The sequence below is a fragment of the Cyclopterus lumpus genome, chromosome 24, assembly GCF_009769545.1.
Source record: "Cyclopterus lumpus isolate fCycLum1 chromosome 24, fCycLum1.pri, whole genome shotgun sequence".
NCBI classification, from domain to species: Eukaryota; Metazoa; Chordata; class Actinopteri; order Perciformes; family Cyclopteridae; genus Cyclopterus; species Cyclopterus lumpus.
In genome coordinates this window covers 9,400,402-9,427,930 of record NC_046989.1, presented here as the reverse complement: position 1 = coordinate 9,427,930, position 27,529 = coordinate 9,400,402, and the positions used below count along the sequence as shown (strand labels likewise).

The following is a 27,529-nucleotide window of genomic DNA, read 5'->3' as shown; positions in this document are numbered from 1 at the left end:
TAACGCCTGACACCAATACCTATCTCACCTCTCTCCTTCTCAAACTATCAGAATTATTGGCGCACTGAATTATTACATTGCTTCACCATTCATGCTCAGACTCATACTAATTGTCGTGTAGTAAACTAGCGCATAGCCAACTGTAGAAGCTCAAATGCTCCTCCGATGTGGTTTATAATACCTGGCGGCAGATTTCAATGTTTTGGCTGCATCGCAGGTCTTACTGTCATAATGCATGTTGTAAATCCGTGCAGGCATTAGATATATAGTGTAGAACAGGCGATGGTTGCGTGGGATCCTCACGTTTCGAGATGAGAGAGAGAGAGAGAGAGAGAGAGAGAGAGAGGGAGAGAGAGAGAGAGAGAGAGAGAGAGAGAGAGAGAGATAGTCAAGTGATACAGCGGAGGACCACGCGCTACAGAGGACGGGCGAAGGCACGCGACATGTCTCAAGGATTCAGGTAAGTTTGGAAGCATTAGACACAGAAAAATCCGCTTAAGATGTGTGTTATGTACGGAGTCAAAAGGCAATGAAAAAGGTGGATAAGAGGTAATATAGTCTATTGAGAAGAGACTACTCATGTTTTGCTTCCTCGTGCATTATTGGTATTACTGGTATTATCATTACCTACTACCTTAGGCTGCACGACAGAGTGTATGGTGCGCAAAAAAAAAGGTTGTCTTCTCTATTCTCATGTAACAATTCAAATAGCAGTCGGCAAAGGAAGGATTGCTGTTTCTCGTCTTTATTTTAATATAGCTAGTCAAGTCGTTAAGAATGAGTTTGACCGTATGACGAGGTAACAGCCCCATAGACGTGCTTGTAATGTGTTTGGAAAGCGCGCTGTCCACAGTGCTGAAACCTGTTCTCTGACCGATTTTGTCAATGGACAGCGCGAGCGCGGCACGTTCAGCCCTTCCCGGTAAATAGTGCTGGCTATTTGTAACAAATACCATTGCTGGAGCGATGTTAAAGTACCTGCTCCATTCAGAGCTAACCAGCTGCACGGTCGGGCAATTCTCAGTGGACAGCAGTCCAGCTACTACTGCCCTGATCAGGTAGGTTTGAGTTAAATGCCTTGCTCAAAGGCACCTTGTGGTTGCTGATAAGAAAGGCATGAGGACTGTTGCTTGCTATAGGAATTAAAACAGGGCGTCGATGGAAGGGAGCATGCGTACATAGTCAACTCTTCCCACATAACAGCACATCTAGCTGCGTTTCTCCCTGCCTATATATATATATATATATATATATATATCACAACAGTTTGACTTTTTCTCTGCAGGTGCGCACGGATATGCCCCGGGCGTCGTGCTCACGGATTGTGGTTGCTTGGATGAACGTGGATGTACTGACATACAGCAGATAGTATGCCTGCACAGTTGGAACGGCTCAGGCGATGTGGCACAATATGGCACGCGTAAAGATGGGTCTCTTCACTCTCCTGTGTCTGCCCACGTTGTTCTTCAGCGTCCTCGTGCTCTCCCACAGCAGCAGCATCTATGAGCGGTCGGCGGTCCCTCGCGCCGTGGTCCGCTCCGTGGCTCGTATGGATGGAGACGTGATCATCGGCGCGCTCTTCTCCGTCCACCACCAGCCGTCGGCCGAGAAAGTAGCTGAGCGGAAATGTGGGGACGTCCGCGAACAGTATGGCATCCAAAGGGTGGAGGCCATGTTCCACACGTTGGACCGGATCAATGCTGACCCGGACCTGCTTCCAAATATCAGCCTGGGCTGCGAGATCCGAGACTCCTGCTGGCACTCCTCTGTGGCCCTGGAGCAGAGCATCGAGTTCATCCGGGACTCCCTCATCTCCATCCGGGATGATAAGGATGGGTCCAAATGGTGCATTGACGGCACCCCGTCCCACCAGCCTCCACCCTCAAAGAAGCCCATCGCAGGAGTGATCGGCCCGGGATCCAGTTCTGTGGCCATTCAGGTGCAGAACCTCCTGCAGCTCTTCAACATCCCGCAGATCGCCTACTCTGCCACCAGCATCGACCTGAGTGACAAGACGCTGTTCAAGTACTTCCTGAGGGTCGTGCCCTCAGACACCCTCCAGGCCCGGGCCATTCTGGACATTGTCAAGCGATACAACTGGACCTATGTGTCTGCCGTGCACACTGAGGGTGAGGCCCCGTCACTAAATAACCATATAGTCTGTGTGTTAGTCTTGTAGTAGATAATATAGTGAGTTTATAGTAACTTCATCAATCATTGTAGTATGTTTTGATTACCATAACATCACTACAATGTGAGACACATACACGTGCTGTGATATTTAGTATCTGCCCGTCTCTGTCTCAGTCTTTTGCTCTGTCTTGTAGAACAGGTTTTTGAAGCCACACATAACAGTTGAGGGTTGTGTGGACATTGCTTCGAGCATCTTCCCACACATCCTAAACATCTTCATACAGGTTGTGTTATTAGAGTCTTGAAGCATGTATTAAAGGTGTGTATTCATCCAAACACACAAGGGGGAGTTTTAGCAGTAAACATGTAGGCGTTAATTTGAAATGTTAAACTAATTCCATGATTAAATCAGGAGCATGAGGCTAAGATGATACAAATCACATTTCTCAAGATTCACATACATTATAATACATGTCTTATCTCCATAGAAACCCTTGCAATAATAGTATTCTGTTTGTCATGATGGGCTCACGTATTTTGATTTTTTTTAGAACTGTTTTGTTAATATGTTCAGCCGAACAGTACAACAGTCTTTTATGGTGGAGACAGGATGTAAAAAGTAGAGGATGGGAAAACCCCAAGTTTTCCTCAAGTAGGATGTAAAAAGGAGAGAGGAGTTGGATAGACAGAGTCATAACTGTGAAATGAATTATGTCTATAGATTTTTTTATTATTAGAGTATTAGTAAAACACAGTCAGAGATATGCAGCCAAAATATGACTGACAGGTTATATTACCCATGATCCCCCTGAGAAGCTGCAGACTCATGGGGAGTGTAAAACATCTTTGGAAAGTTTGACTTTAGTCAGGTGTTGGAACATTATGAACAATAGATGAAGAGAAGGTGGAGGGGAGCTGTAGTACCTGGAGTCATAAATAGGTGGCGTCAGCTGTCTGACCTTCAACATACAGGGGGTGCCTCTGGGACTGAAGGCATAATTTAAGAGTAATGAAAAGCTAGTCAGGGGAAGGATGAATTAGATTGCAAGCAACATCATTTACTCAACAGGCTACAGTGTGAGTGATAAAAATAGGATACTGGTACGCTTTAATTATAATTAAATTTAGTGTTTTCTTTCTTTTACGTGCAAGTATTCTGCAAATATAAACCCTGACACTAACTGTGGGTTCAGCTTTGTAACAGATACGTTTGGAGGAACAGTAAATATTTCTAACTGACTTTACATCCTAATTCGTCTGATGCTGACCTTACTCTGACCTTTGAGGAGTCATATCTTGTATATATCCACTCGTTGGTTTTGCTCTATCTCTAGTTATCTCTGAAATAGTGGTCACGACTGGCTTAAGCTCATGATTTTGCTCTCTCCACCACCTTAGACAAGTAATAGATACAGCTTGTTCCCGTAGCAACAGCTAGGGCTGTGGAATTGCATAAATTACCTGTCCTGATTACCATCAGAGTGGTAGGAATACTCAAAGCAGGTTTTTAATGGTCATTATTAAATGGGCTGTCAACTAATGCACCACCACCACCCACCTGTCTCTCAGTCTAGATGGAAAGAGTAGAATAATTGGATATCATTATTTCCATTTACCGGTGGGAGTGTGAAATGAGGCAACTGAAAATATCAACAAAGGACTATTGGAAAACCAACACATGGACACATTGTGTGCTAAATGCATTACTGTGATGCCTATTTCATTTGTCACCTTCCTTGCTCTATAAAACCATATCACATATATCATATCAGATAGATAGAGAATTTATCTTCACCACCCATATCAGGTTGAGTGTCCTGAGCCCCCCAGGAACCATGGCTCCTCATCAAGGCAATTGCACAACACATGTTTTCATATTTTATGGGTCTTAATTTCCTTTTGCTAACATGCTAATTCAAACATACACCTACACGCACACACACACACACACACACACACACACACACACACACACCCACACACTGCCACACATGTTCAAGCATGCACAAATGATTGGATTGCCTGTGTAATCCAGCTCTCATGCTAAAGAGCTGTGGGTTTTATCAACAGGCCAGATCGTGACACAGTAGTACACGCTCTGTAGTCTGCACAGAAATAGAAGATTTGGACTTGAACTATTTTGACGGGTTCTTGATTGGGATGATGTGCTTTTAAACAAGGATAGCGATCTTCACCCCTTTTGGCTTTGATTGCAATCAGTAGACAGTAAACTCTCTGACACTCATTATGACAGGATCAGAGCTTCAGCTCAGCCAGAACTTGAAACACTGAACAACTGCTGGGGGCAATGTCCACACTAAACGTGAACGCAAAGACAAAAGCAGCACAACCTTAACCTTTGGAACCTTAATTAAGCAAAGCCAAAAGAACAAACGCATTTTCTGCTTTGCAACACTTCTTGCAAAACACAACACAGATTTTTGCATTAGCCACACATGTTTAGGAAAGAAATCTCCCGTAATCATTGGGAAAACACTTTCTTCTTCTGAAAATCATCCGTACACACACACACACACACACACACACACACACACACACACACACACACACACACACACGCACACACACCACATACACACACAGGAATTACAGTAATACCCTGTATTTTTAACTCACAATTTGTGAAAATGCCACAGCCAGTGTATTATCCATATCCACAAAGGCCTAAAAGGTGGGATTACCAGACTGTGAAAATACATTTCACAAGGAAAATGTTTACAGCAATTGTTTAATTCTAGGAAGGACAGAATGTCTGTCGGCCACTTTCTCACTATTTAATCTATTTCTTCCTCAACTATAGGAAACTATGGGGAGAGTGGCATGGAGGCCTTCAAGGAGCTGGCCTCTCTGGAAGGTTTATGCATTGCCCACTCAGACAAGATCTACAGTAACGCGGGGGAGAAGCACTTTGATCGCCTTTTGAGGAAACTACGGGAACGTCTACCCAAAGCTCGTGTCGTAGTGTGCTTCTGCGAGGGCATGACTGTCCGAGGTCTCCTGATGGCCATGAGGAGACTGGGGGTGTTTGGGGAGTTCCTCCTCATTGGCAGGTATGGATGGATTTATTTTAAAACATTTTTTAAACCTCTTGATTCACAGTTGAGAGCATCTCTCTTGGTGGCAAGAAATTGGTTAACAGGCTGGAAGGCTGCGAGATGCTGTGTCCTCCTGATGTGCATGTCACCAAGGCAACCAAGAAGAATTAGACCAGATACCAATAGCACTGAATAGAAATGTTCTCCAGCTATGAATAATTGGTATTTCTGTCACAGACACAAAACTAGAGATGGATACAATGCCTTATGGACTCTCTCTTATTTACTTTTTCAAGGCAATGGATGTGATTCTGCTCTTAGCAATCAAAGAGAGGCACACACATCTATTATAGACGATATGGAATCCACCTGAATCATAAAACTCGTTTCTTGTTGTCATAATATCGCTTTGCGATATTCACTCCGTCTCTTTCTTTCCACTTTATCCACTTCCTCTCTTTCCCTCTGTCAATGTTGAGTGACAGTGACTGACTGCAGCTGCAATCTTAGTCATTACAAAAGGGCAAGTAGTCCTCTCACACACTTATACAGTGGCACATTGCACCATGAAATAGCCCCTTAAGGAACATTCACACTTGTCAGTAAAAGCCACAGAAACCCTGTTGCCAGTTTATTCATGCGATATCTTTCCGCCGTCATTTCAGAGTTTTTTTTGACACTGGTCTGTTGTAGGGCAGTTGTCAGTCGTATGTTATATGAGGAGGACATAAATAAGAAAGCTAAGGATGACTGGAACTTGTAGCTGAGCAGTATCTGTTGGAGAACACTGCATGAGTGCAGCACAGTGTCCGTTTCGGTCTTTTCATGGGATCTGACAGTTGACAGTAAGACGAACGCAGAACAACTTCAAATTGTCTTGTTGAATAGCTATTGAAAAATGTAAATTTAAATGTAAAATCTGGCAATTAGTTATTTTCCTTGTATGTACATAAGGTTTACTACACACTTCTCTATCGGCTGGCACTGAGGGATTTGTTTCGTGTCATTGCCATTATCCTCGAGGAGGCCTTTTCCCTTACATTTTTCCCATGGTGGAAATAAAGAGAAGACAAGTGCTTCTCTTACTTGCATCTGTTTGTGTTTTATGTGTTACATTCAATGCATATACGTGCAGGGGAAGGCACTCTTCACTTTTCAGAGGCAGAACATGCCTTTTAAATGATCCATTATAATGACACTCTAGGGTTACATTCCTTCCCATATCTCTCCTTTTCTTTTTGCCTCCACAGGAGATGGGAAAGTGGGCCTTTTTTTAGCTTTTGTGGAAGTCTCCATGGGCGGAAGAAATGCTTCTGGGTCAGAGAGAGAGAGAGAGAGAGAGAGAGAGAGAGAGAGAGAGAGAGAGAGAGAGAGAGAGAGAGAGAGAGAGAGCAGGATATGTATATATATAGAGAGAGAGGAGATGAGACTCAGTGTGTGTAAAGATGACAGAGGGAGTCTGGGCCAACACAGATGCCGAGCCATGTGTCCCTTTCCCAGAATGTAGGGAAAGACTGAATGAAGCTGTCAGACAGGTATTATCTCATCAAAGGGGAGCTTGTTTTCTTAATTCATGCTTTCCCCACTAAAGAAGCCTCTTCCATGAAGTGTTTGTGTGTGTGTGTGTGTGTGTGTGTGTGTGTGTGTGGAGTCGGAAGAATGTAAGAGACACACGTATAAACAAAGAGTGAATTAAACAAAGTGACAGAGTAAGCAGAGTACACACAGGCCAATCTGTCGATGCGCACCTAATGCACTGATGTCTCTTTTATTATCATACTTACTGCGCTCAACACAAATCAAATTTGATTAATACTAGCAATGTAGCACAAAACAGAAGGTAAAAATATGCATCTGAAGTCTTCAGAAGATTTTTTACGTTTAAGCTGCTATAACAATAGTTTTCTATCAAGAATGCACCAATTACGTGTTTAAAAGGGTTCACTTGTACTGATGAACACACCAACTCTGCAGTTTCCCCTTAACTCTACTAAGTGTTTTCATATCTTTAAGCTTGCGGTTTTTCGGGGACTTCCTGCCCAATAGACAGTTAGCGACTAGCTGGTGAACATAGTGGAGCATTGTTCATCGGGTGGCCAAAAACTCAACTCCAAATGAATGCTTATGTTACTCTACGTCTGCTTAACATGTTAATAAGCAACTGTTTGCTAACATGTTCACTATATCAACTTAGAAGGCTATAATAAGCCAATGGTGTGTGTACGGGTTCAAGCAATGAGTGTTCGCTGCCTACTGCTTGCAGATTTAATTGTATTGAGAAACACATACATGTGTATTAATATCATCATTTCTGTTACTTTTATACAACAAAGCATCAATTACTCTGCAGCACTACAATTGCACACTTTCTGGTGTCACAACAGGCAGTTGGAAAGCATCTTAATATAAGATACATGTTTCATTACATTCTGTATGAGTCAACTACAACATTGGTAAAATAAATAAATATATATATATTAGTTTTACATTACATTACATGACATGTCATTTAGCTGACGCTTTTATCCAAAGCGACTTACAATCATATACTGTAGGGGTCATACAATTCAGGGTTAAGTGTCTTGCTCAAGGACACATCGACTAGGGCGGGGATTGAACCACCAACCCCCTGATTGAAAGACAGACCTGCTAACCACTGACCCACAGTCGCCCACTTTTTAAAATCAACATGGTAACAATCAAGCCAGAGCAAGGCACATGTGACAGGAACATGGGGCATTATAAGTCTGAGTTTCTTCATAATCAGACTGTTGCAGTCGTCACCATCAAAGATGTCTTACAATCAGAGCATCTTGTCAGGCCAATCAGAGGAACAGTTTAAATATCAAATCACCAAAATGCTTCGCCACTCATCACAGTCAGTCAGCAGTGTTCACATTATTACATTTTAGGATATTGGTGTTTTTGTCATCGCCCTACCTTAGAGTAGTCGATATAATGTGTAAGGATAGCAAGCTGAGTGCAGCAGCTTCCAGCCAAATCAGTGAGGTGGGGAGACAGTTATTGGCTTATACAGCTCTTTGACCTTATACATCTCTCCATTTTATTGCACTTGGCACAAACAAACAAAACCACATACGGGATGGCATAACCGACACAAATATTGGGAAAATATAACAGCAGGCAGTGATATGTTTTTTTTCTACCCCTTATAACTCATATGTGGAGAGGATCATAGAACACCACAGAGGCAGACAACACACTATACAGCAGTGGCTACACAAACTGCAGAGAGTTTGGAATCTGAGAGCTTTTTTTTTTAGCTGCTCGGCTAACCGGCTCTTCAGACGAGGGCCAGGTGTCGACCCACTTTACCGCTGACCTGCAGACTCTACTCTGCATCATTTCAACACTTTACATCCACTCCACTCTGCTATTGTCAGTCAACAGGGCTCTTGTCTTTCTCTCGCTGTGATGTCAATCATGATTTCACCAATCAGCTGCCATTACTCTGTACAACTGCACACACACACACACACACACGCAATATACACAATTTATTCCATGCAAACATTCAAATACACACGTTCCCGACATAGATTATCCACTTCATTCCAATCAAGAAGACATTGATTACAGGCTTCTTGTTCTGCTCAAGTACTTTTTAAAGTGATTCTATTGGATGAGAAACTGCTTCGGCAGAATGAAGCAGGAAGTATTTGATGAAACCTCAGTTCTATTGTCTGGCTGAGCTGGAAGGTGGTTGGTGAGCAGATTAGGAGAGTCAGTCAATTCTGCACTAGGTTGTTTGAAGATAGTTTGGAGTAGACTGTGGATTCCTGCTGGTCTGTCCACAGATTAAGGCCGAGACAGACCATAACAGATGTAACAAAGACGACAGACACAGACAGATGGTGAAAGACATAGACAAACAGAGATGACAGTAGAGACAGAGAGAGACAGGGAGAAGATGAGAAAGCTAAACGTGGTTTGGAGTAGATCATATTAGTTTATTATCACTGATCTGGTGAAAAGGGGGAGTTTTAGATGGTGGTTCGTTAAAGCATGTGACTTTGTGAACTTTGTTGGTTTTAACGTTAAATTCAATAATATTTATATATTAACGTTGGATAAAACGGCTTTTGTATCCCTTGTATTGCCTGTACGAAATTCCCTAGTTTCCAGCCACAGTTGGTTTCAGCCAAGAACATTAATTTAAGTCAGCATAGCAGGATGGTCGGAGTGGCAGACAGTTTTATGTTGTACTGTTGCAATTGTGACTGCTGTACTTGGCTAACTTCTGCTTTAATACGGACCATCTGCCTCACTCTCTGCTGCTCTGGAGAAGGACAAGCTACCTAACAATGAGCCCGACATCCGTTTGTGGAGCGATCTGCAACCTCCACTTTACGGCCCAGCAGACGTGCGTTGTCACCATAACGACTAACGACAATTGCCATTTTCTTTTGTACTTGTCAAATTAACACGACGAGCAGTTCAATGTCCGTTCTGCACTTATTCTATCTCTAAAGGCTACATTCATCTATCCTCATAGTAATTTTGAGGTAATTTTACAGATCAGTTTTTAAGGAAATGAACAAAGTTTTGCTTCACCTTTCGAACATGATCACAGACGTTATGCACTTCCATGACAAACAGACCTGGCCAACATTGATTACAAACATCAGGCCTAAACTTTGTTCTCAAAGTCTCTTTGAAGTTGATATGGATTTTCATCCAAGTAGTTTAGGATCCAACTCAGAAATCAGTCTCACCGTAGGGAAGTCATTTTTATGTCCATTGGAGAGCAGGTGAAAATAATACACAGTATGAGCTGAATATATGTATGAAGATAAAATCATTGTTCCACTTTATCCTCAGAACAGATTTATTCGTCTTTGGAGTGCAGCCACACAATTTGGACAGTGACAGTATTTTCTATTAAGTTTCAGGGGAAGAACAGGGAGTTAGTGTGTAGAACAGTGTGTGCTTCTTGGTGCTTCTGGTATATACATCTACATCTACTGTACGGTGTCTTTTGTTATCATTCTCTCGATGCCTGTTCCCCAACACACAGCCCAGTTCCTGAATGGCAGCATGGAGTGAAATCACCTACCCATTTGCCTGCCTGCTCGCTCTTTTGCAATTAGCCCCATCCGTTTTCTCTCTCTCTTTCTCTTTCTCTCTCTCTAATGCTACTTGAATGCTGTTATTACTAAACATCAAGTGCATAAGCTGCTTCGCCACATGTAACGCTCATTTCTTCCCCATGTCTCACACACACAGTTTTGGTCTGAATCCCATTTTGAATGCTTGCTTCTGTTTATTTTTTTATTTATTTTATTCTCGACAAAAAGGACACTGCGACAGAAATGTGGATGTTCTGCCTCCGTAATGGCATGGCCAAGTCATTACCAGGGTATGACTAAGTCTTTTCTGAGACTGTGCTGAGGTGCAAAGTAAGCTGTTATCCTATATTGTGGGTTGTCCTATTCGACATCCTGTAACAAGAGGACTGAGCTTGAATAAATTACACATTTAGGGCGCCAGAGAGTGAAAGAGGGGAGTTGTGGCGTGACACATTTAGCAGCCCTTTCCCTGTCATCTCTAAGGCTTTTATCTCCTTCCCATCTCAGGAAGGAGAGTGCGTAGGATGTGGAATTCTGCCTATTGACTTGCAAGTATAATTTGGCAAATAGCAGGGGATAAGCAAAAGGAGACCGTATCTCTGGCAACAGCACTGGTAATATCGGCAATTAAAAAAGTATCTTACTCATCCAGAATTGTAGACGATCAAGACAGATTGTTTCGTTTCTATGCTTTTGTGTTATTCATCTTTCATAAATATTCTGAATCGAACGTTAAAAGGTATATTCAGATGAATGGAAATGGGATTTAAGAAAAGATAAAGATTTACATTTATCAGTTTAACTTAGCTAAATCAAACAGTGTCAAAAAGAAGGGATGATAGCCTTCTTGCTTCATATACTGCAGAACTGTGTTCAGCTTAAAATCACACAGATCATCTATACCATTCTCCTCTTCCCCTTATCAGGATTACTTTCCTATGTGTGAGGCATGAGCCCCATGACTGACAATATGCTGCACTCTCTTGCTCGGCTCGCTCTATAGAAACATCTTTTATTTGTGAGGCTTCCAGTGAGCGCACAATAGCGAGGGGTGGGCTGGAACCGAGACAAAAAACGCCCGAAATGAGTGCTCAGCCTCCATCTTGACATTATTCTCTCTGTGCGACATGATTCTGTCCTTTTGACCCTGTGCACTCTGTGCGACATGATTCTGTCCTTTTGACCCTGTGCACTAAAATAATCTTCATGCAAGTTTAGTGAGAGTTTACTGGGGCAAGTCATGCAGGAAATCAAGCTCAAGATCATTTTTTGTTAGCGGCGCAGGATTTACTTTACCACTGGAATTAAGTGTTACAGTCACCATGGAGATTGCGTTTGGGCGCATGACGGAGTTGGTGTGATCGTCTCACTGCAAATCTGTCATTCAGTCTGTCAGCAGTGCTCCAAACACAATAACTTCCCTTCTCGGGAAGTTGCTGGGAGGAATTTGAGAAATTCCTCCCAGCAACAACAGCAACAAAGATTGTAATTATAAGATAAGGACACACTATCTGCATTCATTCAGTAATGGAGCAGTGCTCGCGATACTCGTACACACGTGGCTCTGGAAACTGCTATGTTCAAGTTGAGTCAGGATGTGTGATTGCATCTGTCTGTGTTCTACTGAGCAAGGGAGCACAATGAGCTGCATCTGAATATTTATAACACGCCTCTGATGTTAATTGAAAGCAGCCACACATTGTCAAGGACATCTCTCGCTTTCCAATTGATGCCTCGTGTTCCCTTGTGTGAGGGGATGGGTGAACGACATTGGAGGGATCAGAAATAGCACTCTGGCTTTCCATCTGGACATGGTGGTCAAATCCTGATTTGCAGAAGCTGAAATACTTTCTTGCACAGACGGCTAATATTGGATGTAAAAATGCAATTACAGATGGCCTTCAATCAGTCTTACAGTGTTTCAGTATATGCATTGTAAATAAATTTTCTTTTTACATCCTTTACAACGTATAAACTTCTCAGTGAAACAAAAATAATGGACCTGATGTATAATTATTACCAAGAAAAAGCAACCAAAAACACCAAAAAGGGATCATTTAATAAAGCAGCAGCATTCCAATCAACCTGCAATGGTTTTACATTAAATCGACCAACTGATAATACGATCGTGAATCCAGTCACTGCGACTGCTGTAATTGGATGCAGAGCCCTTTGTAAGGGTTTTAGTAGTGAATTGATGTCCCTTGGTAATAAAAAGCAAAAAGGATTTTTCTCCCAGCGGCGTTCCCTGTCAATGTAGAGGAGACTGATCTCCCAACTCAAACTGGGGCATGATGAATTAGTAAAAGCAGCTTGGATGGGCTTTTAAAGGCTCCCCGGCTAGCTCAGGGTCCTCTGTGTCACCCCAAGACAGTCATGCTGCTGCCGCCATCTAGCTAAGAAGCCACCAGCACTCCTTTAAACTGCACAGAGTTGCAGAAATAATAGACATTTAGGAGAATGGCGGAGGGAGGAGAGAGGGATAAAAGCAAAGAGAGCTTTTGGAGATGCGGCGTTAGTGTTCAGCTGAGGAGAGAAAACCCCTGTTTGAATATTTGTTCCACTGCCAGAACAGTTTCAAATTAATTAAAAATATTGTGGAATCATCATAGAGATAAATGTAGAACAAGTAAATGAGTTGCACTCTTGACTCGTCCTCCCCTCCGTCAGATAGCAGAGCGTGCGTCAGCTCCAGGAGACGTAAGTCCAGTTAGCAGGTGCTCAAATTCAGCCAGTGTGCAAACAGCAGCAGCAGTGGTCTCCTGGCGCTGGATTCAACCTTTAACTCCAATGAAGCCTGAAGTACAAAGTATATTTCCTTTACCTGATTTTGAGGCTGAAGTACTGTAACTCCATTTGCTTATATGCGTATACCACAATCCTCACAGATTTCTCATACTAGTTGGACTATTGTTTTGTCATATTTGACACCTTCAGAATTCTCTCAAATCCATTTTGTAACGGAAACTTTCAAGGGAACCATCAAGTTAAACAATATGCACATCAAATATTTCTTCACTTTCAAAAAGTCCATGTTGCCTCGCAAAATAAATAATACTCCGAGGTCGAAGGTTATCCAAAAAGTCAAATAAATGTAAGTAGGCCCAAAACTCAGTTTTGGCTTGGAACTATAAGCGTTACCATGCTGCCTGCTCTGAATACACATGATATTAAAGCACATATTCCTAATAGCTCCTTCCACCACTGAATATTAGATAGAAGGACAATGATTAAAAAAACAAAGAGAGACAAGTAAATAAATGATGTGTGTGAGTGTGTGTGTTTGTGTGTGTGTGTGTGTGTGAGAGAGAGAGAGTTAAAGCCTTACTTTACTTGAATCGAATAATGTACTTCTTGTAATTAGACCCGTTGACATTCTAGTGGTCTGTGAATAACAGACAGTTAAAAAAAGTTTTAAAAGTTTTTCCATTAACTACCTGAACTTTTATTCTAACATATTGCAGAGAGCAATTAGGAAACTCTTGATTCCCCTATCCTCCCGTTCCTCTTTTTAAAGTAACTCTTCCTCTTCATCCTCCAGGGGAAACAGCGCATGTGATTAAATCTCTGCCCCGCCAATTAATTCATGGCTTCATAAATATACAAATGGGCTATCAAACTGGAACTAGATCATCTGGGAGAGTCGGGGGAACTCTCAGTCTACTCACTGTTGTATACTACTCTATAAATTATCCAGCTGTTCTCCTGTGCTCCTGCTGTGCTCCTCTACACAATACCACACATCATCACGTCTCAGTAAATCATGAAAATATGCAAGGCCATTAATAAGCATGTGGCATCAAAGGAATAGCTTCCTGCTGACTTTACTTGTAGAGATAAGTACTGACATAAATGATTCATTAAATGTGTTTGGAAAGTTGAAGGGTAAAAAAGATTGTTGGATTAACCATAAGTATTGAAAGTGTTTGTACGTGTGATGCTTTCCCCAAAGGAAACATTCAGTATGTTGCCTTTGTGTTGCAAACCTCAGACTTCTTCACTTGAAAGTGTAACATAATTTTAAGAGTTATTTCAAAACAACCTTATCGGAGCTATGCTCTGTTTTATTAGACCTACTTCCCTTTGCAGTCCTCAGTACAATAACTTTAAAACGAATGACAAACTTGAACTGCGTTGATTTCTTAATCTGCTTAAACAGGTAAATCTGACTATTTATGTAATAACAGCGTGTGAAGCAGTGTGAAGCTGTGCAACATTGAGGTGAAATTAAATCAGATTTTGTCCCATTAGGCATCCCTCAAATGGCCCGAGAGTCTTGATGAGCCGCTTGGAGTTCTGCCAGACAGTGTGATCCTGAGAGAGGAGAGCGAGAAGAGATAATGTAGTGTTAATTCATCAGGAACTCCACTGTGAAAAACCGTCGAGCACGCCTTCAATGCCTCATGCCTTATTCATGCAGAGTGTTGAACCTCTCTCTTTATCTAAAAAAACAACAACAATCTGTTCTCCAGTGTTCTGTTGGAGCAAATATGTAAAACAATGAACGACATTGAATAGACAGCAAAGAAAAAAGCAGTTTACCCTGTCGGGGGGAAAGGTCCGTTTATGATAAACACACATTTTAATAGTGTGTGTCTTTGTGTTTTTATCTGTACAACATGTACTGAAAGATAGAGGATGAGACACAGATGGTCTTCGCCTGGAGCGAATTAAGGATACGTGACTAGGATCGATGAAATTCATGTGTTTCTGACTCTATTCTCATTTAGCAGAGTGAAAACGATGACTCAGTTGAATTGTTCTTTTTAAATATACAGCAAACATTTTAGGAGACACAACGGACAGATATCCTTAGACATGGGATATGTTGTGATCGAGACCATATTGCTGTAACCTTGTCCTCACACTTACTACTTACTCAACTTGTCTGACAGAACACGCGCTCCCTCGTCTTGTCCAACAGTAACTGTTGCAGACAGTAAAAGCCCACATGTATAATTTAAAAGATCCCAGCCTACCTTACTTAACACCATTCTTTTTTTTCCTTTCGTTTTTTAAAGCGGAGACCAAGCATGCCTTTGTCAACTTTTCAATCACAAATCTTCCATAAAAGCCAGACAAATCTGAATATCGATATCAAATCTATTATGTTTCCAATACATGCGTGCAAAGATGCAACGATATATCTTCTCGGCTGCGTCCCACATGTAAAAACATATCCAGCTGGCTCTGTTTTCACCTTCATTGTTGTCCAGAACTTATGCGCTGGTTGACGTGTTCTTTCATTGCCATGAGCATGGGCACTGTTTATTAGGAGTAAATCCCTCATACATCGTTCTAGTAATGTTGATACTTATTGGTGCACTGAATGTGTAACTAAGCAAGCACCAGCTGTTTTAGAATATTACAAGCCTTTTTATAGATTTAAGAAAAAATTATAAAGAAAAATATATATATGGCTATGGATATATATCCATTAAATTCCCACCTACCAATGTGCAGGATCAGAGATACATGTCAGGGTCAGCGGGGGACATTACTTCTGGGTGACAATTTCCATACTGGCTGCCTAATGTACATAGGAATCAATATTTATATACTGTATATATCAAATGAATATTTGATATTACCACCAAGATCTGATATATATATCTGTGTATATATATATATTATACAGATATATATATATATAGATATGTCTTTACGCTTTAGAAGGCCTATACTAGTTCAATCACATTGGTTGTAAAGTTTCCTCCTCACAAATTTGGTTGAACGTCTCCTTTTTCGTGACTGGCGGTAATTGTGGATGTAAAAGTCAGAGATTTTGACCCCCACACGCACAGGCACACACGCACAAATCCTTACCTGTCACCAAGAACATCCCAAGTGTGCAAGGTAATTGGTTCCTTGGAGAGTCATATTTAATTGGTGTGTAGCTGTCAATAGCACAGGTATTTCAAGGTAGAAGCCGAGAACCCAGGTTGAAGCTAGAGAGACAAAGAATAAAGCCGAGCTGGAGAGCTCACAGAAAGAGCAGAACTCAACGTGGTGCTGTTTATCTTTGTTTTTCAGTGGTGTTTTCCATTTCTCTTAGAGCCCACGGAAGCTCATTATTTAAATGAAAGCAAAACATGACCAGATGTTGGGTTTGTGCACTGATGTTGTTTTGTCATTCCATTTGCTGTTGTGTGAGAGAAACTTACCCATTAGTCTCCACCTGAACACAGGCATACCACACTGCTGCTCATGTTTCCTCTGCATGTCCAAAATGGCTGTTGGTAGTGCTGTTGTGCTGCTGTACATGCTCTACAATCAATCTGTCACCCGAGAGGTGAAAATTACAAACCAGTTACCTCATTAAAATCACAACAGTTCAACGATTTTCAGTTACAAACAATGTTTGTTTACTTGTTTTTCTTCTTCAAAGCAATGCAATCAGATCACCTTTCAAATGCAGACCCATTACGTTGATCAGTGAATGCAACGCCGTTCATACAGCAGTGATATTCTATCATGTGAGTCTTTATGTAAGCACTTTACATTAGGTGGATAGCTCAACAGGTGACTATTTGCTATGGAGAAATCACATCATGATAATTTCTGTGGATTTTGAATTTTGTTTTTCTAATAACCTTCTCACAAACTAAGGGCTGAACAGTTAAAAATATGCTTTTTTTTCCACCAGTGAGTGGAGCTTGACTGCTTAAAGCATTAGTCCAGTAACAGCTGTGATTCAGTAATATTGTTTCTGTTTGAATATCTGGTGTTTGTCTGTGTACTGAATACCTCTACTGCCCTCTCCCCCTAAGAAAAGACAGAAAATCACGAACGGGAAAGAGAATCTCTCCTTTAAAGTAAAGCTGCATTCGTTGAAGCTCTCTCTTGTTTTCGTTCTGTGAAATGAAATGACTGTAGTGTCAATGGCGACGCTCTCGTGGATAGTTTTATGGGCATGTCAGTCTGAATCGGCAGTTAAGTTTAAATTATAATGACCACAAATCAATGGAAGAGACACATAGCAGTAACAAGTGAAGACTATCATCACTGTCAAGGAGTGTCTCTCACTTTGAATTATGACATTGCTTTATTCTTGCTCATTTTATTGGTCCCCCTGCGATCGATATGTTTATGGCTCGTCTTCTTTCTCTCCTGCTCCTGCAGTGATGGATGGGCAGACCGTTACGAGGTTGTGGAGGGTTATGAGCAGGAAGCAGAGGGAGGAATCACCATGAAGCTGCAATCAGAGGTGGTCAAGACCTTTGATGATTACTATTTGAAGCTGCGTCTGGACAGCAACACCAGGAACCCCTGGTTCTCTGAGTTTTGGCAGTACCGCTTCCAGTGCCGCCTCGCAGGCCACCCACAGGAGAACAAGAACTTCAAGAAAGTCTGCTCCGGTGGGTGACAACAGAAAACATGGATGAATTCATCTTGCTGCCTGTGAGAGTAGATGGTTAAATTTGACCAGAGTTTAAAACTCATTAATAATAACAACAACTGTGTATTTTTCTCTCTGTTTTCCTCCCTGAATATTCTCTCCCGTTGCTCCCAAAAGGTGATCATGGTAAATTGTGTTCTCGGCATTTAAATCACAACTTAAAATTCTCACCCAAACAATTCTAATCAAAAATATTAAGTAATTAAATGAACAATGCAATAATTGGTCAGTATGCTTTTTAATCAACTGATAAATAAAAGCAATTAGTGGTTTGTGATGGTTACTATCTCAGAGCAGTACAGGTGTTTTTATACTTTCTCTCTATCACACTTTATATACCACTTTTTTTCCAAAGACCTTCAAGGTGGTAAGTGTATTTTTCTTGTCACTACTATGGTGATGATTTAATCCGAATTGCACCTGCACTCTGTACGCATTTGACTCCTCCAAGACAGCATGAGTTTGACTAATGCTCTCTTCAACACAATGCCATCTGTGGTATTTTAAAACTACAATTGTGTGCAACGTGAGAGGTCTTGATCCCGGCAGTCTCCAGCTCTTGGCCAGAGCGAGGATTGCATTAGTCAAACTCTGATGTGGAGCACTGGGCTTGTTTATGAGGAATAACAAGAAAATGGCCTTACACTTTGTAAAGCTGCACAAAGGAATGGCTCACCAAGCACACAATGTTCACCATAAAGGCTGAAAAAGATCTCGCTGTATTGAAAATGATCACACACTCTTCTGTTTGTGCATGTTGATGTATATGACGGACAATACATAGAAATATTTTAAATGCACTGGCTCAGGGCGCAAAGAAAACGTATAAACATATTGGAAACTTTGGAAATAAGATCTTCATACAAGGATGCAAAACATTTCACATGTTGTACTTTTAATTACCATTAATACAAAACATTCAGGTTGGATTGTGCGAAAGTGCCTTTAGAGGGCTGGTGGTGAAGTGAAACTTGGTGTTCAGTCTTGGGTTTTTTTCCCAGACAATGATGGTTCTTCACATCTGTTTCCTATTGGATATCATGTTTGGATTTCCTTGTATGCTGATAAATTTAGCTGCAAACGAAGGTTCTGCTTTGCAATAGATTCTCCAGGTCTGATCCTAATTTAATCATGCATTATTGTGTATTGTGTTACTGCCGTTTGAATACAACACAAAACAGCAAGCACACAAGACGTTTCCTTAAAATGTTAAAAATGCAATAACCTCCTTCCTTTTTCTTCTTTCCTCTTTTCCCCTCTAACAGGCAATGAGAGTCTGCATGAAAACTATGTTCAGGATAGTAAAATGGGATTTGTCATCAATGCCATCTATGCCATGGCTCATGGCCTCCATGATATGCACAGCGAGTTGTGCCCAGGGCAGCCGGGGCTCTGCGAGGCCATGGACCCTATCGATGGCAGCAAGCTGCTGGACAGCCTGCTGAAGACATCCTTCAGAGGAGTCTCAGGAGAGGAGATTTATTTTGATCAAAACGGAGACACCCCAGGAAGGTAAGAGGATGATTAAATGGTAAGTATATAAAAAAAGGCAGTAAAATGGAAATAGAGATTTCACATCATCAATTTCTCCCGTCCAAAACTCCCCTGCTCATTAGCACGCGTGTACATGCACACAAGTGTTCACCAATCTTGAGCACAGAAGAATGTAATTAGTTTGGACTGGAACAGATTCAGTGGATTGTCCACTGTGGCAGCCACTTTCATCGCTCTTCAGTCCAACAGACAGCATTTGACAGTCAGAAAACACAGCCGTGTCATTACTCCGTCAACTAGGGGTCAGCTGGAGCACATACTGGTCCAATTTAAAGATGAGGCCACAGTGTGAACTGGCACGAGCTCTGGATGTAACACTTACAGGGCTGTAAACTGTTTAAGTGACTTTGGATAAAAGGTTTACCGAGCAGCCAAATCCTTATCATTAAATTACCTGTCACTCTCTCCTTCTCCCCTCCCTCTTGATCTCCAGCTTTTTCACTCTTTCTCTGTTCCCCTCTTCTAGTCTTTTTTCTCTCTTTGTCACTCAAAAAACTTGTCCTTGCTCACCGTGGTTCTCCTTCCCTCCCATTCTCTGTCCATCCAGATATGACATCATGAATCTACAGGGTGTGGGTGATGATCACTATGACTACCTAAACGTGGGCTCCTGGCATGAGGGCATCTTAAGCATCGATGACTTGAAGCTGTGGCTGAACAGCAGTGACATGGTCCGCTCAGTCTGCAGTGAGCCCTGCTCCAAAGGACAGATCAAGGTAGGCATTCAAATCCTCCAGCGTTCAATGATCTCCACCCAGAGTTAATTTAGTTAGAAAAAAGTCAGAAAAATCAAAGGTCAATAACGTTAACATTGGAGTGTGACTCTGAAGGTCCAAAGCTATCAAGAAGCATTAATTCAACACTGTGCCAGATACGTGATTAAATACCAGCAGAGCTAATTTAACATTTATTCTGCTCTAACTCGATTATTTGCTGTGCAACAAAGAGATGAGTTTGGCCCGGCAGACACACACAATGAGTGTCACAAAGTACTTGGTCTTTATCAACTCCAGGAATGCCTACACAAGAAGACTAATTTCCGAGTTGTCTCAGAGTAAAAAGTCTCTCTCTGCAAGTCTGCAGCGGTACTAGCGACTCGCTGAGGCTGTACATAGGTCTAGTGGTGCTTTGAGCTAAATGCTAACATCAGCATGCTAACATGCTCACGATGACCATACTAGTCTAGTCACTATGTCACTCTGAACCAAACACGTGCGGTTGTAATAGGGGTAAAGTCAAAGGTCATAAATGTGTCCAGAATGTGATGGCAATCCATCTGAGAGTTGTCTGTGTTGAGATATTTCCATTTGGACCATAATGGATCCATATTATTATGTTCTTTGGTAATTAATTAGAAGGTATATGCACTGTCCTTGATGTCTTTTTCTTGAAGATTCCCGATTGTAATAATGTGTTGTCCATCAATTAGTCCTGATATTGATTCCCTTCTTTCTTTTTCATACCTTTTGCGATCTAGTAGTCCATGGTTGACAGTTCCCGTTTATTACAGCGTATGCATAGTCCAGTTGGGTGCGTGCCAATTTTAATGGACTGTTGTTTAATCCTGTTTGTCCAATTCTCGGACGGGTAATGACCATTCCCTCTTTTGGGCTCCTGCTCCGTATTCCACCTACATGTTTTTGAATAGTAAAGGAATATCTTATCTTACTGCAAAGATATCTCCCTGTGACACTTAAGTCCCAGTATTCTTGCTAGGTTTGCACATAGAGTTATGTGTGATAGTTCTATAGGCTCTGTTTTATTTAACGCAACTTGTATGTAAATTAACTGTCATCTAAAAATCGTTTAGCCAATATGTCTGCCTTCTCATTACCCTCCACCCAGACGTGAGCAATATCAAATCCCCTACAATGTAGTGTTTGTAGCACAGGGGACATGTCATACACATTACACGGCCTGCATGAAGACTGGCAAGCGCTGCCAAGCTATCAGAAGCGATTACGACACTGGCTTGGTTATTTTCCTTCACCCATTGTAATGCTAACATTATTCCAATGAATTCAGCTGTTTATGTTCAAAGGTGGTCTTATATTATCTTTTCTTATTGCTACCTCACAATGAGGGCTGAGGAATGAAGCATCTGTAAATATAAACATCTGGTGTTGGTCAATATAGTTTTGTACTATTGTCCCTTTTGGTACCAGTATAAGTTTCTCTTTTAATTTTAGCTGCAGACTTGTATTAGTGGATGGCAGAATTAATCTCAGCGGAGGTAATGCTGGATGATGGAACAGTGGGGCTTCGTTTTGGATTACTACATGTTGTGTCTTAGCATTCCCTATCCACCCAAAACTGGACACACTGTAAAATTGCCTTTGTGGGGTGTGTTCCATGACATTGCCGATTAACCCAATAGGTTAATCCAACGCAGCAGTGGCAAGTAAACTTCAAGGATGTTACTCTGTCTTACATTTTGGCATCGTGCTTTGTCAATTAAATATTCTGATCCATTCCATTATCCGAACCGCTTATCCTATTCAGGGTTGCGGGGAGGCTGGAGGCGATCCCAGCTGACAAAGGGCGAAGGCGGGGTTCACCCTGGACAGGGTGCCAGTTTATCACCGGCCACACTATCACTATCACACCTACAGCCTATTTAACGTCGCCAATTAACCTGAGCTGCATGTCTTTGGACTGTGGGAGGAAGCCAGAGAACCCGGAGGGAACCCAATTTGCCCAATTAAATATTATGGAGAACATATTTTACAAGCACATGTTTTCACAGTCTAATTAAACATAGTGAAAAATGTTCAAAGTAAAAAATAAATCCTGCTTTTCGTGACACACCAATGACATTTCAAGTCTAAATGATCGCACACAAAGTTTAAGTTTGCACAAGTGAACACATATTGTTTCTGTGCCTTCCAGGAGGAAGCCAGTTCGGGACAGTAAATAATAAAAACTGGTATTGAGCCCAGTTTGAAGAAATACCCTAATTTTCTTCATCTCGAGCCGATTGTTTTCAGTCTAGCTATGCCCTGAGGGAGGGTGCATCCTCTCTCCTGCTCACGCTTTCCCCTCTATCTACTTTGTTATCTGCCCCACTTATCACCCTGCTTTACATATCACAGTGCTGGTAACAGCTTCCCTGGGAGCTGAATGCAAAATCAGCCGGCCTTGTTTTATAAACAGTATGTCTGGGGCTCAAGAAGATAAGACAACAACATATCCTCAACGTATCCCCTTAATGCGGTCTACCTGTGTAGGTTGCCTTGGGTGTGATGTGCTTCTTGTCACGGTTTGATTGGTGTTGTAACTGGTTACTAAGACATCTGTGATCCGTCATCGTTGATGTCTGGCCTCTCTGCGTGCAGGTTATTAGGAAGGGCGAGGTGAGCTGCTGCTGGATCTGCACCACATGCAAGGACAATGAGTACGTCCAGGATGAGTTCACCTGCAAGGCATGTGAGCTGGGATGGTGGCCTGATGATGACCTGGAAGGTAAGATGCTCTAAGCCAATCCATTTTTGATTTTATGAACAATATCCCTTGATTCTCCCATTAACAACCTTCACACATTATATCACCCATTTCATGTATTTGCTCCTAGCTAACCTACCTTTTGCCTGCTCTTTGTCAGGTCATTTACATCATAAAACAACAATCTCACTGAAACAGCACAAACACTTTCTCTCAAACTTTGTTGTGCTCTCAAAAATCCTCCCCCCCCCCCCCCATAAGCTCTTTCACACCCTGACACCTCCTTTCGCTGATGCTGTTCATCATCCAGGCCCAATGACCCTGCTCTCTTAGCTCTCTCAACCTCCACACTACTCTTCACTCCTCTCTGCTCCTTTGCCTTGTTGTGACCCAGTGGTTGTTTTGACAGCGAATTTATAGAGTTGAGAGGAGCTCTCAGTTCCCAGGTGTAAAATCCTATTACTGCCATGAGAGGCTTGGGGATACATTTCAGCAGTCTGTCGAGGAAAAAGTTCTCCCTTCACTCTCATTAAATGTCCCTATTTAGAGAATACTAATAGAGAGAGTTGGTATCTATTCATAGAGTGAGGTTGTATATGTTCACTCTTTCGCTCTTTTAGGGCAAATATTGAAAAAAATACCTTTATTGTTAAACATTATTTCCTTGTGGTGCTGGCTTCTCTTGGAAGTCAATGTGGAGTGAGCTTTGTTTTTTAATTTGTTAAAGGTCTTCCTAGCTCAGATATGACATCATAGGATTGTGTAAGAACAGATACAGATAAGAGCATTTCATCTTTGCCGCCATTGGCCGTTTGCATGCAGTGTGGCTGATGCCTCGGTAAACTAAGCCGGGTGGGAGGTTATTAAAGAAACAGCAACAGTTCACTGCTGTGTGCTTCAGACACTTTGCCCTCAAGAGTGCCTCAGTGTGCTTTTGCTGTAGTGCCCTTAAAAAATATCACAGTGTAACAACTGATTGACGCCTTCGTATTCATATTATACCTCTCTCATCATCTAGGTTGAAAATATCCAGGCTTCTTGAGGCCGCAAGTTAGTTTTATTTATTTTTTAAATGGACATATTGTGAGTTAGCAAAGCAGAGCAGAAGTGGGTTATTCTGTGTATATTCTTGTGATGGCAGTGACTGTAATGCTATTAGCCGCAGCATGTAATTTATGGAGCGTTAAGCTGGGCAAGGAATGTCAGTTTTCTCCCATTAAGCTCTATAAACTTCCTCTGGGTGTTGGAAGGCAACTATCATGACAGAGGTGACACACCTACTGTACCTACGTGTCTGCACACACACACATTTGGCATAAAATGCTAATGAGAGCTTGAGCTTGAGCTTTGACATGTGCAAATTAGTTCCGTAGCAATTTTAGGCCCTCAGGTGGCTCCAAATTGGTGTTGCTCTCCTCTCTGCCATCTGTCTGCTCATTGGTTCTTTTAACCAGTTTTATTGTACTTTTCATTCACAAAAACTCACACAGTCCAAACACAAGATTAACCCGACATCTCCTTTGCCCTGTCCAGGCTGCCAGACACTGCCTCTGAAGTATCTTGACTGGGCGGATGTGGAATCCATGGTGGCAGTGGCTTTCTCCTGCCTGGGCATCCTCATCACTTCCTTTGTCACCTTTGTGTTCATCCAGTACCGTGATACACCTGTGGTAAAGTCCTCGAGCAGAGAACTCTGCTATATCATCTTGGCAGGCATCTTCATGGGCTACATATGTCCATTCACTTTAATCGCCCATCCTACAGTGGCCTCCTGCTACTTGCAGAGGCTCCTGGTGGGCCTTTCATCTGCAATGTGCTACTCTGCCCTGGTGACCAAAACTAACCGCATTGCCCGCATCCTGGCAGGCAGCAAGAAGAAGATCTGCACCAAGAAGCCCCGTTTCATGAGCGCTTGGGCCCAGGTGGTCATCGCCTTTATGCTGATCAGTATGCAGCTAACTCTGGAGATCACACTCATCATTCTGGAGCCTCCTGAACCCGTCAAGTCCTACCCGAGTATACGCGAGGTCTACCTCATCTGTAATACTAGCACCGTAGGCATGGTGGCGCCACTGGGCTACAACGGCCTGCTAATCATGAGCTGCACCTACTATGCCTTCAAGACTCGGAACGTCCCGGCCAACTTTAATGAGGCTAAATATATAGCCTTTACAATGTACACTACCTGCATTATCTGGTTGGCCTTTGTGCCAATCTATTTTGGCTCAAACTACAAGATCATAACCACATCCTTCTCCGTCAGCCTGAGTGTGACAGTGGCACTCGGGTGCATGTTCACGCCTAAGATGTACATTATTATTGCCAAACCAGAGAGGAACGTCCGAAGCGCCTTCACCACATCTGATGTGGTGCGAATGCACGTTGGGGATGGAAAGTCGGCCCAATGCGGCACCAACAACTTCTTCAATATATTCCGCCGGAAGAAACCCGTGACTGGCAAAGCCAAGTGAGTGACCTTTTACGTTGTTCATCTTGCTAGATTCTATTTGTTTCGAGACAAAACTACAACATGCCTAAACACTCAAATTGTACAGTGAGTTGTCCAAAGATAATCTTTTGGCATTTCATTTTGGCATTGGTAACATACAGCTGCTTATTTTTTGCAAGAATATTTGAGTATTTATGCTTGATGTTAAAGGTCAAATTTTTTATTTCCAATACCCCAATCTGTGTAAAACCATACTGATATGTTTATTTAGGTACAAAATGAACACAGTTCATGTGGAACATCCCCCTCTCTCTGAGGGGCGTGACATATTATGAATGAAATTAAGCTAAATTTAACAGAAAACTGAAAACAAGACCTTTTGATGTCGTTGGTTTAACGCTAACAGGCCATGCTGATGTATCAGTGATTATTAATGTATAGATAGATGCATCTAAACTAGATATACGACTTGCATATAACTTTTTTGAGATCCACAGCAGTGACACATGGACAGGTATCTAAAGTAAGGAGTGGGGCAGCGTATGAGAGTGATCCCAATCTGTGTATGTGTTGTCTCTCACCCTTTGCTATGTAGCCTTTCTAATCTCTTAACCCTTTAACCTTCCAAACTGAGCAGCATAATGTCTGAAAAGTGTCGAGGCTTGCAAATGTTTTGGCATGGTGGTGATTCAACTCCTTTCCTGGAGAGCTGCACTGTCAACTGAGACATATTTTAAGTTAGTATTTTGTGGGACATTGTGTGGGAACTATTTCTTTATTTTTTTTTAGCAATTGCATTGTATTATGCTTGATTTAAAAACATTTTTTATTGAAGTACCATAAAGTAAAAGGAGGAGCAAGTAACCATTCATAATTTGGTTGGCTTTCAGCTTGAGTTTGTTGAGTCCTTTTGTATTGAACAACAACTTTAACCATCCTATCTGGCTGAATAAGAAAGACTTACATGTGATCCCTTCACTTAATGAGTCTGTCATGGAAAACGTGTTTTTGACACTGCAGCCCTCCAAAGAAGAGATCTGCCACCGTGCTGCTTTTGGTTTATCCTGAATTAACCTTGCATTTAACTTTTCTCAGCATGAATGCCCCTCTCCTCCCCTCCTCACCACTCCAACTAATCACATTAGAGCCAGTCCTAGTTCATTCTGTGCTAAACTCTGTGTCGCCTTCAGCCCAGCTCAGCCACCTTACTGAAATGCTGATTCAGAATGTATGCGTCTCATTTGAATTATATAAGAACATAGTTAAGACAGGAAGAATTACCTGGTTGGCTCCTAATTCTCTAAGCTTAATGTTTGAAGCACTTTCAAGATCATAATGCTTTTGTGCAGCACATTATGACTCACTATGTTTGTGAAGTGCCACAGTTGGTACATGCAATGCTCCTTAAGTGGACCCCTTATCAAAGCTGTTAATGTCAAGTCATGTGGTTAAAAAGTATTTTAACATGCATCAGAAATGTTGAAATGCTGCTGCTCAGTTCTGTTACGTTGCTGCTATGTTGATGTTGTTTTCCTGCCACAAGCTCCCGGTTTCCTGTGTTAGTAACTTGGGTCTTTATTTCGTTCATAGTTCTAATGGCAAGTCTGTGTCATGGTCTGAATCAGGTGCAAGACACCCTCCGAGGGGGGGGAATGTGTGGCACAGACTGTCTGTGCATGTGAGGAAACAGGAAGCCGGCTTGAATCAGACGGCGGTCATCAGGCCCCTCACTAACACCCCCGACCCCCACAGTTGTGCGCCCTCCACCTGCAACCTCAGCACAGAACCTCATCCCCCCCGAGAACCGCGTGGCGCTAAGCCTCTGTACAACCTGGTGGAGGAGGACGACGAGGGAGATTCCCAGCGCCCCCTCTGGACCCCGACTTGCTCTGGACAGACGCAAGGGCTGGAGTCTAATTTAGATAAGCCGGCTTCTTATTTGCCCCTTCACTTGAAGGGCTGCACCACAGAGCGCTTGCAGGGGGCTGTGGTGGACACACACAGCTCCTATGTCCCTGCACTAAATGGGCACACCGCCAGGGAGGCGATCCCTGCCAATGAGCATTTGAACTTGAACCCCTCTCAGCTTCCTCTGGCCCTTCAAGTAAGGGTGTTTGAAGACGAGGGGTCCGAGGACGAGGAACTGGACCTCTTACACAGCTACATTTATGATGCCAAGGAGGAGGAGGAGGGGGAGGACAGAGAAGGCGAGGATTTAACTCAGAACAAGCCAACTCTGGAAGATTCCCTAGCTCTGTCACCCCCCTCCCCCTTCAGAGACTCTGTGTGTTCGGAGGAGTCTATCAGCAACTCCCCCATCATGGAGTTGATGCTCGGAAGCCCTCTGAGCTCAGTCTACGCCTCAAACACCCTCCAAGACTTTGCACACAGCTCCTCAACACTGTGA

The 27,529-nt window shown here is 42.3% G+C and overlaps 1 protein-coding gene across 1 annotated transcript; it reads left to right on the top strand.

Annotated features, from left to right (window-relative positions):
• Nucleotides 1-1,399: 1,399 nt before the first annotated feature.
• Nucleotides 1,400-27,529, top strand: grm1a (glutamate receptor, metabotropic 1a). The gene is made up of 9 exons (XM_034527679.1): nucleotides 1,400-2,129; nucleotides 4,955-5,204; nucleotides 17,402-17,637; nucleotides 17,796-17,804; nucleotides 18,944-19,190; nucleotides 19,780-19,948; nucleotides 22,568-22,694; nucleotides 24,207-25,140; nucleotides 26,713-27,529. The coding sequence occupies exons 1-9, from the start codon at nucleotides 1,400-1,402 to the stop codon at nucleotides 27,527-27,529; spliced, it is 3,519 nt and encodes a 1,172-aa protein (XP_034383570.1).